Genomic DNA, 12,377 nt, shown 5'->3' on the forward strand with positions numbered 1-12,377 from the left:
TCTAAAAAGTGATCAAAAAGTTATGTCTCGGAAAAGATGGCAATAAGGAAATAAATGTTATTTTCTCTATATTAGTTATTCTTCCGTAAAATTGTAAAAAATATATGAAAACTATATAAATGAGGTATCACCGTAATCGTAGTGATCTATAGAATAAAGATAATGGGGCTTATTTACTAAGGGTCCCACAGCCGCATTTCCGTCGGGTTCTCCGACGTTATTGGGGATCGCACGGCTGGGACAGGGATTTAGAAGGGGATTGTGTCACACGTGATCAGATTTTGGCGCCGGCTTTCATGCTATAGAAATCGGGGGTGGGGCGGACCGTCGGATGATCCAACTGATTCGGGATTTTAACTTTAAAATTGTGTCGCAAGCCCAAGCACTTACATGCACTGGGAAGAAGATGGTGAACTCCAGCGGACCTGAGCGGGGGGCGACACATGCAGGATTTTGGGCGCACAATCTTAGTGAATCGCGGCAGAGTTCATTCTCATCTGACACTCCGGATCTGGGAAAGCTCAGGACCAGGTAAGTAAATGGGCCCCAATGCCCCATAACATCTTACAAAAATGAGTGGATGCATAAAAAACCATGGAGACATAAAGCAGACATTTGGTTAATTTTAGCTATCAAGTTTTTTTGCTGTTATGACTATGTGTGGAAAAAGTAGAACATTACGAAGTTCAAAAATCGAGAATTTTTTACAATTTTCACCAAATATCTGTTTTTTTCCCATAAATAAATGCAAAACATACCACAACAATTCTTCACCTAACATGAAGTACAAAGTGGCACAAGAAAACAATTTTGAAATCACTTGGATATGTTAAAGCGTTCCAAAGTTAGAACCACTTGTAGTGACACAGGGCGGATTTGAAAAAATGGGTCGTGTCAGGAAGGTGAAAAGTGGCTTCAGCGGTAAGGGGTTAAAGAAAGACTAATTGTTCAAATCTTTGACTCCTTTTGTGTCTTCAGCTTTGTGCTGTAACAGGAGACTGAACAATGATATTTCAGCTTTTTGTTCTCATGTCCTTAAAGGGGTTGTGCCATTATAGATACTTATCCTTTATCCTATGAATAGTGGATAAAGGTCTGTTCACTGCGGGTCTTGCTGCCGGTACCCCCAGTTTTCATATCTAAAAGTTCCCTAAAGTACACATGCTCAATTATTTAGCGCGTAGAAGCCACTTTTATATGGGCTGAATAAACATTCATTCCGGATCATTGCCCTATGGAAATACTTGTTTGCCAGTGAATCATGTAAAAGTTGTAAGTTATAGCAATGTAACTTGTTTCATTTAAAGTAATGCAAATCCCTACATATTTTGTATATTATCTGTAGGTCTGTACAAGAGCGATCAAGAGTTTGTTGATGACCTGAAGAAGATGTGGTTTGGACTTTACTCTCGATCTTCTGGGGTAAAAGACTCAAGTGGCTTTGAACATGTGTTTGTCGGTATGTCTGGTCTGCTGCTTGTACAGTATATATACATGAATATTTGAATACATGAATTAAAAAAATAAATAAAAAAAGAAAAAAAAAAAAATTATATTAAAAAAACATAAAAATTCAAATCACCCCCCTTTCCCTAGAACTGATATAAATATAAATAAACAGCAAAAATCCTAAACAGATTAGGTATCGCCGCGTCCAAAAATGCCCAATCTATCAAAATATAATAACCGTTTTTCACTGCGTTTTACCCCGTAGCGGAAAATAGCGCGCGAAGTCGCAAATTGCATTTTTTAGCCATTTTGAAAAAATTCTATAAAAAGTGATCAAAAGGTCGCACAGTCCTAAAAATAAAAGTCGCAAAAAATGACACCACCCACAGACAGCTCTGTACACTAAAGTATGAAAAAGTTATTAGCGCAAGAACACTGTAAAATGAAGAATTTTTTTTCTGTACAGGAGGTTTTAATTTTTGTAAATGTGCGAAAACATTATAAAACCTATCCAAATTTGGTATCTCTGTGATCATATTGACCCAATGAATGAAGTAGATCTGTCATTTGGGGCGCACAGTGAAATCTGTAAAAACCAAGCCCACAAGAAATGGCGCAAATGTGTTTTTTCATCATTTTCACTGCATTTAGAATTTTTTTCCCGCTTCCCAGTACACGGCATGGAATATTTAATACCATCACTACGAAGTTCAATTTGTTACGCAGAAAATAAGACATCACACAGCTCTGTACATGGAAAAATAAAAAAGTTATAGATTTTTGAAGGTGGGGAGTGAAAAATAAAAACGCAAAAACGAAAAAGGGCCTGGTCCTTAAGGGGTTAATATTAGCAAAGATCTGTAACAGTCGGTTCCACTGCAGCTAATCCTTAGCCTAAGGGTTTATTCACATAACCGTAATGGGGGCTGTCAACTGGCCTCACAGTTTTTGGCCAGATCACGGCCCCCATTGAGGTCTATGGCACCCAATCACAGCACGGTGAGCAACCGAACGTGTCCTAAATGTGTGCAAATTCGCAGCGCTCACCCCTTTTCCCTGCTGTGTGCTACGCCAGGGTTCTGGCCTGGGGGCAAGGCCGTCTAAATGTGGCCTAAATTATCAGATTTGGAAAAAGGATTTTTGTTTTTCCAAGAAACGGCTTCAATCTTTTCCATGTCCATTGTCTATTCATGGAGGTTCACTCATTCGTTATTCAGCCACAAAATTAGATCAAACCCATACACTTTAATGTAGTGGTTTCTGGAAAAATGTATTACATTGAAACACGTCTTCTAAACTTTGTTACAACAATGTGTATTTGTGTTATTCATAGATCCAATCAAACAATTATCTTATCTACTTGATCTTGTTACCAGGTGAAGTGAAGAAAGGAATAGTGTCCGGTTTCCATAACTGGATCCGCTTCTACCTCTTAGAAAAGAAAGGAATGGTGAATTATTACAGTCATAACTATGATGGGCCGGTGAGTTCTGACCCTACAAATGTGCTCCAGGAAGGAGAATATCCATTGTGTATCAGTAGAAGACACAACACAGATCATTCATCCAGGGAGGGCTGACATTGTGACATCTATTATTTTATCAAGAAGCTTCTGTGTTTGCTATGACAATTATGATACGTCTCGTCCACCATGTGCATGTGTTATTCAGATGACGCTCTGTCCATAGGTCACACAGAAAACCGGCAGTCTTCTCTATAATGACATTAACCATTACAAATTCCTTGTGCTGCAAACTATTCCTGTATCCCGGAGAATGGCAGCAGAACAAACAGGAAAATTGAATTTATCCCGGAATGGTGGAGACACAATTTGATTATGACCCACCACCGTCTTGCCTTGTTGACACTTCAGATCTGGTTGTTTGGGAGGACAAATTAAGTTAAGTTGTTGATGTTCATTGTCATAAGACATCATGCCTGGCCAGCTGCAGGGGTCTGAGCTAGGGTCATCAAAGAGATACCTCCCCTTCCCCCTAACCCTACACGCTCAGACACCAGTCTTTTATTCATTATACATTAAGCCCATTTACTCCAAGAGATATCTGGTTTGATTGATTGGCTTCTACCTTTTATTTTTCAATGGCCACAATGCATAGTGTAATGTGCGGCTTAATGCAGTTTTTAAAATGTTATTTTCTGATATCAACAGTGGACAAGCTATCCTGATGTGCTGGGGGAACAGTTCTCATGGGATGGTTATTATAAAGAAGTCGGAGCCCAGATTATTGGTTCAAGTCCTGAGTTTGACTTTGGACTTTATACGTTGTGCTTTATAAGTCGGCCGGGAAAAAAGTAAGTTTAAGCCTTCTAAGGAAGTCGGATATGATACTGAACCAACAAAAACAAAGTTATGAATAAATTCATAATACAGTACTGCATGCAGCACCACAGACCAAGGCTTTGAATGGTACGGTGTGCCCCGGAAGAGGCCGTCAGGGAGAAACTCAGAGTCGGACAGAAGCCTGGCGTGTTTACCAATTTTTAATTATGCAAGGCCTCTTTCACTCTTTTTTAAAACATTCAAGGCTTTTATTAGACCTTAATGTGATACGTACAATAATGTGACACAGTTTACACAAACACAAGAAGCAAATTTTGATATCAGGTGTATAAATCAACTAATTGTGTAATGGTGTCAGACATAACAGAAGAGCATCTTTATCACATCAGAAATAAAAACATGTGACTTAAGTTCCCACCCCATACCAGTAGCCAATGGTCGCCCTTAGCATATGGAGCCACCATTTGAGTATGTGATGGGGGATAAGATGGAACAGGATTAGAGATGAGCGAACATACTCGTCCGAGCTTGATGCTCGATCGAGCATTAGCGTACTCGTAACTGCTCGTTGCTCGGACGAGTATTTCGCCCGCTCGAGAAAATGGCAGCTCCCGCCGTTTTGCTTTTTGGCGGCCAGAAACAGAGCCAATCACAAGCCAGGAGACTCTGCACTCCACCCAGCATGATGTGGTACCCTTACACGTAGATAGCAGTGGTTGGCTGGCCAGATCAGGTGACCCTGGGATAGACTAGCCGCTGCCCGCGCTGCTCGGATCATTCTCTGTCTGGATGCCGCTAGGGAGAGAGCTGCTGCTGCTCAGGGAAAGCGTTAGGGTGTTCTATTAGCTTACTGTTAGGCAGGAGTGATTCTAAAAGAACCCAACAGCCCTTCTTAGGGCTACAATAACGTTATAATTTTTTTTTTTTTTTATTTGCAGCTAGTACCATATTGTGAGGAATTAGCAGGGGGACTTGCTACCGTTGTGTTTAGCTCTTAGTGACACACATATCCACCTCAAACACCAAAGTGGGAAAATTTATTAGGGGTTTGAGTAGAATTAGGCACAGTCTGCCAGTTTCTTTTTATTTTACGTTTATTTTTTTCATAACTCAGCGTCATCTCATCTGGCATAGTAGTGTGCTTTCATACTTGGCTAGAAAATAGCCATAGGAGAATACAAACGTCTTAATTACGCCTACAGTAGCGTTATATATATTTGATTTCTGGTTGATCTGCTGGTGGCTGTACTTGCTGCAGTGCATCTACTATCAAATTGGGAGCAATTTGGAGTCAGACTTGCGACCACTGTGTTTTAGTGACGCACATATCCATCGCAAAGACCGAAGTGGGAAAATTTATTAGGGCCCGGGGTTGTATTTCAACTAGGCACAGTCTGCCATTTCCTTTTTTATTTTACGTTTATTTTTTTCATAACTCAGCGTCATCTCATCTGGCATAGTAGTGTGCTGTAATACTTGGCTAGAAAATAGCCATAGCAATAGGATAGCATCGTTTGGTTTTAAAAACTAAAAAACACAAAAAAAAAACAAAAAAAAAAAAAAAAGTTAAAAAAAAAATACAAGTTATAACTCTCATTTTCAAAATGTTTAACCCGAGGGCTAGGGGTAGAGGACGAGGGCGGGGACGTGGGCGTCCAACTACTGCAGGGGTCAGAGGCCGTGGTCCTGGGCGGGGTGAGACACCACCTGCTTATGAGGGAGCAGGGGAACGCCGCAGAGCTACACTCCCTAGGTTCATGTCTGAAGTTACTGGGAATCGTGGTAGAGCACTGTTGAGGCCAGAACAGTGCGAACAGGTGATGTCGTGGATTGCCGACAATGCTTCGAGCAATTTGTCCACCAGTCAGTCTTCCACGCAGTCCACCCATGTCACCGAAATCGGCACTCCTCCAGCTCCTGCACCTCAGCCTCCTCCCCCCCAGTCTGCCCCCTCCCAGCAAAATTTGCCATTTGAACCGGCATACTCTGAGGAACTGTTTTCTGGACCCTTCCCACAGTCACAAACCACTTGTCCGGTTGCTGATGAGCAATTTTCCGATGCCCAGGTTTTCCACCAGTCGCAGTCTGTGGGTGATGATGACCTTGTTGACGTACTGGAAGAAGTGTGTAAAGAGGTGTCCGACGATGAGGAGACACGGTTGTCAGACAGTGGGGAAGTTGTTGTCAGGGCAGGAAGTCCGAGGGGGGAGCAGACTGAGGGATCGGAGGATGATGAGGTGACAGACCCAAGCTGGGTTGAGAGGCCGGGTGAACACAGTGCTTCTGAGACGGAGGAGAGTCCTCGACCAGAACAGGTTGGAAGAGGCAGTGGTGGGGCCAGACGGAGAGGCAGGGCCAGAGCTGGTGCATCAGCGCCAAATGTGTCAACTAGTGAAGCTCCCGTGGCGAGGGCTCCTGCGGCGAGGGCTAGATTTTCAGAAGTCTGGAGGTTCTTTAAGGAAACACCGGATGACCGACGGACTGTGGTGTGCCACATTTGCCAAACCAGGATCAGCAGGGGTTCCACCACTACTAGCTTAACTACCACCAGTATGCGCAGGCATATGAATGCTAAACACCCCACTCAGTGGCAACAAGCGCGTTCACCTCCGGCCGTGCACACCACTGCTCCTTCCCCTGTGTCAGCTGATAGTCAGCCCCCTGCCCAGGACCCTGCCACAAAAACCCCATCGTCACCTCCACGATCCTCCACAGCATCCACCAGCGTTCAGCTCTCCATACCCCAGACGCTGGAGCGGAAACGCAAATATAGTGCAACCCACCCGCACGCCCAAGCCCTTAATGTGCACATCTCCAGATTGCTAAGCCTGGAGATGCTGCCCTATAGGCTAGTAGAGACCGAGGCCTTTCGCAGCCTCATGGCGGCGGCCGCCCCTCGGTATTCGGTCCCCAGCCGCCACTACTTTTCCCGATGTGCCGTCCCAGCCCTGCACCAGCACGTGTCAGACAACATAATCCGTGCCCTGACCAACGCCGTTTCTGACAAGGTCCACCTGACCACGGACACGTGGACGAGTGCTGCCGGGCAGGGCCACTATATATCTCTGACGGCACATTGGGTTAACTTGGTGGAGGCTGGGACCGAGTGTGATCCTGCGGCTGGTCATATACTGCCGACGCCGAGGATTGCGGGGCCTACCTCGGTCCAGGTGTTTGAGGCCTGCTATGCCTCCTCCTCCTCCCACCCCTCCTCCACCTCCTCCTCCGAACGACCATCCGTGGGCATGGCGCCATCAGTCGGTAGCTCTAGGCACAGCAGCAGTGCCGTCGCTAAGCGACAGCAGGCGGTGCTCAAACTGCTGAGCCTAGGCGATAAAAGGCACACCGCCCAAGAACTATTACAGGGCATCACGGCGCAGACTGATCTGTGGCTGGCACCGCTGAACCTGAAGCCAGGCATGGTTGTGTGTGACAACGGCCGTAACCTGGTGGCGGCTCTGCAACTCGGCAGACTGACACATGTGCCATGCCTGGCCCATGTGTTAAATCTGATAGTTCAGCGTTTCCTCAAGACATACCCCAATCTGTCTGATTTGCTCACGAAGGTGCGCCGCATCTGTGCGCATTTCAGGAAGTCCAGCACAGATGCTGCCACTCTCAGGGCAGCGCAGCGCCGCCTCCAACTGCCCGCTCACCGACTGTTGTGCGACGTGCCCACGAGGTGGAATTCAACACTGACCATGTTATCCAGAGTTTACCAGCAGCGCCGAGCGATTGTAGACTGCCAGATGTCAACTTCCACCAGAACTGGTAGTCAGGTCAGTCAGCTTCCTCAAGTCTACAATGAGGAGTGGACGTGGATGTCTGATATCTGTCAGGTGCTGAGTAACTTTGAGGAGTCAACACAGATGGTCAGTGGCGATGCCGCCATCATCAGCCTCACCATCCCGCTGCTTGGCCTGTTGAAAAACTCTCTGGTCAACATGAAGTCGGAAGCTTTGCGCTCCTCACAAGAGACAGGGGAAGAAGATTCCCTTGTTGATAGCCAAAGCACCCTTAGGTCTGTTTCTCAGCGCATATCGGAGGAGGTGGAGGTGGAGGAGGATGAGGAGGAAGAGGAGGAGAATGTTGGCGAGACACAAGAGGGGACCATTGTTGAGTCCTACACTGTTGAGCGTGTATGGGCAGAAGAAGAGGAGTTGGAGGAGTTGGAGGAGGAGGAAATGGACAGTCAGGCCAGTGAGGGGAGTGAATTCTTACGCGTTGGTACTCTGGCGCATATGGCAGATTTCATGCTAGGCTGCCTATCCCGTGACCCTCGCGTTCAAAGAATTTATTCCAGCACCGATTACTGGGTGTTCACTCTCCTGGACCCACGGTACAAGCAAAATCTTTCCACTCTCATCCCTGGAGAGGAAAGGAGTGTGAGAATGCATGAATACCAGCAGGCCCTGGTGCACAAGCTGAAACAGTATTTCCCTTCTGACAGCGCTAGCGGCAGAGTGCGTAGTTCTGCGGGACAAGTAGCGAGGGAGAGTAGGCGAGCAGGCAGCTTGTCCAGCACTGGCAAGGGTACGCTTTACAAGGCTTTTGCCAGCTTTATGTCACCCCAGCAAGACACTGTCACCTGTCCCCAGTCTCGGCAGAGTAGGGCTGATCTTTACAGAAAGATGGTGAGGGAGTACGTAGCTGACCATACCATCGTCCTAAATGATCACACAGCTCCCTACAACTACTGGGTTTCAAAGCTGGACATGTGGCACGAACTGGCGCTCTACGCCTTGGAGGTTCTTGCCTGCCCTGCCGCTAGCGTCTTGTCCGAGTGGGTTTTCAGTGCAGCTGGTGGCATCATCACCGATAAGCGTACACGCCTGTCGACTGACAGCGCTGACAGGCTGACGCTTATCAAGATGAATAAAGCATGGATTTCTCCTAATTTCAAATCTCCAGCAGGTGAAGGAAGCTCAACCTGAATAATTTATCCACTCCTCCTCCTCCTCATTTTCCTCCTTCTCCTCCTCTTTCTACAGTAAAGCAGAGGAAACTGGCTGTTTTTTGACAGGGCCCACTGGCTCTAGGTATAGTACTTTATGCATTTAATTTTTCTGGAGGGCCACCGACACGGTCCTCTGTTTTAAACAATTTTTGGGAGTGCCACATACAGGCACTCAATCTATTCAATTTTTCTGGAGGGCCACCTTTCCGGTCCTCTGTTTTAAACAATTTTTTGGGACTGCCACATACAGGCACTCAATCTATTCCATTTTTCTGGAGGGCCACCTACTTGCTCCTCTGGTTTAAAAACTTTTTTGGACTGCCACATACAGGCACTCAATCTATTCCATTTTTCTGGAGGGCCACCTACCTGCTCCTCTGGTTTGAAAAATTTTTTGGACTGCCACATACAGGCACTCAATCTATTCCATTTTTCTGGAGGGCCACCTACCTGCTCCTCTGGTTTGAAAAATTTTTTGGACTGCCACATACAGGCACTATCCAAATTGAATTGTCTCCATAGCAGCCTCCACACGTTGTCTCCATTGCTACCTCCAAAAGTCGTCCATATAGCTGCCTCCATACATCGTCCCTTTATCAAACGAGGTTTGTCAGGCCGAAATTTGGGTTGTTTTCATGGATTCCACATCAAAGTTGTTAACTTTGTCGCCACCCTGCTGTGTTATCCACAAAATACACTGGCAAACTTTTACCATTTACGGATATTATTTCAGCGCTTCTTGCGCATCTGTTTACATTCCCCTCACCCGCCATATCCTAAACTTATAAGAACGCTACTACACTTGATCTTATACAAAAGGTTCTTAGAAGTGCTGTTTGGGGAGTAGCCTAGAGACAGGGGCTTGGATTGGCGAAAGCTCGCCTAGCAGCGGAGCGCCAGCTCCATGCGCATCATGCGCTTCTTGCGCATCTGTTTACATTCCCCTCACCCGCCATATCCCAAACTTATAAGAACGCTACTACACTTAACTTGGTGCAGGCTGGGACCGAGTCTGACCCTGGGGCTGGTCATATACTGCCGACGCAGAGGATTGCGGGGCCTACCTCGGTCCAGGTCTCAAAGGCCTACTATACCTCCAAATCCTCCCACCCCTCCTCCACCTCCTCCTCCTCCGAATTACCATCCGTGGGCATGGCGCCATCAGTCGGTAGCTCTAGGCACAGCAGCAGTGCCGTTGCTAAGCGACAGCAGGCGGTGCTCAAACTGCTGAGCCTAGGTGATAAAAGGCACACCGCCCAAGAGCTATTGCAGGGCATTCCACATCAAACTTGTTAACTTTGTCGCCACCCTGCTGTGTAAGCCATATCCCAAACTTATAAGAACGCTACTACACTTGATCTTATCCGAAAGGTTCTTAGAAGTGCTGTTTGGGGAGTAGCCTAGAGACAGGGGCTTGGATTGGCGAAAGCTCGCCTGGCAGCGGAGCGCCAGCTCCATGCCAAGAACCAACTAACATAGTTTTAACTGCAGCACCTTTAATCTACTACTAGTTCACTGCCTCCATACATCGTCCCCTTATCAAACGAGCTGTGTCAGGCAGAATTTTGGATTGTTTTCATGGCTTCCATGTTAACTTTGTCGCCACCCTGCTGTGTAATCCACAAAATATACTGGCAAACTTTTATCATGTACCAATATTATTGGAGCGCTTCTTGCTCACCTCCTTTGGTTCCTCTCTGCTACCCATTGGTTTGAAGCCTGAGTCCATTTAGGGTATGTCGCCATGCCACTCTCTAGCCTTCCGCTGCTGCCGCTGCCTCTGCATGCCGTCCCCTATAGTGTCAGGGTCAATTATTGGATGTTTTAGATGCTATCTAGCTTCATTCTGTCACTCTGTCATGGCCATGCTGTTGCCCATAATTTTGGCATAATGGTGCATTTAAGCAGCCTCAGAGGCATCCATGCATGCTGCCCCTGCTGTTTCCTGTCCATTTCCGTGGTGTTTCCATCCTTTTCTGAGGTTCCCAGGTGTTTGGCCAAGCTTCCCTGTGCAGAGCCTTGGTCCCCTTGAAAAATGCTCGAGTCTCCCATTGACTTCAATGGGGCTCGTTACTCGAAACGAGCACTCGAGCATCGGGAAAAGTTCGTCTCGAATAACGAGTACCCGAGCATTTTAGTGCTCGCTCATCTCTAAACAGGATCTCTCAGCAGCATATATCATGGCAACTTCACAGAAATATAAGCTATTAGAGTGCAGTAAGAAAATGTGTGGTAAAAGGGAGGTAGGAGGGGAAGTGGGGGGACAGGGGATGCGGGGAGGGAGAGTATTAGAGAGCACCCAATGAGGGTACAGAGCTCAGTGCAACGTGGAAAACCTCAGGAAACGCTGAAAGGCAACCCAGTTGGATATGATATAGGGGGTAGTTGCCATCTTATACTTCTCTACACTAATAACATTCAGTATAATGTTTTATGGTTGGTTTGGGTGGCCATGGTCCCCCTAGAAGGCATTCCGCCCAAACCACCTATATTATAATCCACTACTGGTTATTAATTGTGGACTTTTAATTGGTGTTTTTAAGTGGACTATCATAATTTGTTTTCCCTAATGCCATTTTCTTTAATCATTTATTATATAATAAAGGTTAGTTTATGATTTTGGTAACCTTATATTTATCATATGAGCATTATGAAAGGTTTGAAAAGTTTTTTACGTCTATATTGTGGTGCCGATTAGAAATTCAACCTAACAAGTCTATGAATTGTGACAAAGTAAAATTGCTTTTGGTTACATTGCTTCCAAAACGCAAGAACATACAGTGATAAAAAAGTAATTGGTATGCAAAAAATGTAAAAAATGGAATGGGTCTGAGAATATAGGGGACACTGTAATCAGAGGCAACACACAGGAGAGTGAGCCCCAAAATGTCTGCCTGTATGATTGTCTCTGCCTATCCTATTGATAAAAAACAACCATGAAGACAATCCCTCCCTAGGTTACTGTGCAAAAACATAAAAAGACAAACAGACAAAAAACAAATAAGGGATAGTAAACGATCAAGGTCACAACTGAAAGATCATAAAACAGAACAGAATCACAAAATACAGAAGAATATCATGCAATCTAAGATACCAAGAAAATAAGCTAGTAAAAGAATTTGACCTGCATGTAAAATAATTTATAACAAGTGGTAGGGGCAGGCACCCTCAATCATATGGTATTAGCTCTTGCTGGCACAGAGCCTGGCTGCAGAGACACAAGTGTGGTGAATACAATTCACAGCTAGCCGAACATAGTTCACACTGCCGAAGGAGAGTACACCTCTCCTGAAAGAGACAAGACACTATTTTTTTTTCAACTGCATTTTTATTAAAGTTTTTTCAGTAAGAAAAAAAGGACAAAAACTATGGAACAGAGGTAGGATGAGCAACTGACTTGTAGATCCACGGTTACCCTCACAGGGGACAGGACACTTTCAATGTAAAGAAATAAAAAACCTAGAAAACATCTGCTACATCCTGATGATAAAACTGCCGTATATACTCCAGTATAAGCCGACCCGAATATAACCCAAGACATCTAATTTTACCACAAAAAACTGGGTAAATGTATTGACTCGAGTAAATACCTACAGTGGGAAATGTATCTGCTACTCTCTGATAAAATGTCCAGTAGTCTCCCCTCATCACTTAAATGTCCAGTAGTCT

General features: G+C 45.4%; 1 protein-coding gene across 1 annotated transcript in view; it reads left to right on the top strand.

Moving 5' to 3' along the window:
- The window catches only part of LOC140117028 (uridylate-specific endoribonuclease A-like), a 40,853-nt gene that overhangs the window by 26,729 nt on the left and 1,747 nt on the right, over positions 1-12,377 (top strand). Inside the window, exons 7-9 of the mRNA XM_072133461.1 lie at positions 1,346-1,459; positions 2,826-2,932; positions 3,620-3,762. Of these exons, the coding sequence (XP_071989562.1) occupies positions 1,346-1,459; positions 2,826-2,932; positions 3,620-3,762 (364 nt within the window). The remainder of the gene's footprint in view (positions 1-1,345; positions 1,460-2,825; positions 2,933-3,619; positions 3,763-12,377) is intronic.

This window comes from Engystomops pustulosus, chromosome 2 (genome assembly GCF_040894005.1).
Source record: "Engystomops pustulosus chromosome 2, aEngPut4.maternal, whole genome shotgun sequence".
NCBI classification, from domain to species: domain Eukaryota; kingdom Metazoa; phylum Chordata; class Amphibia; order Anura; family Leptodactylidae; genus Engystomops; species Engystomops pustulosus.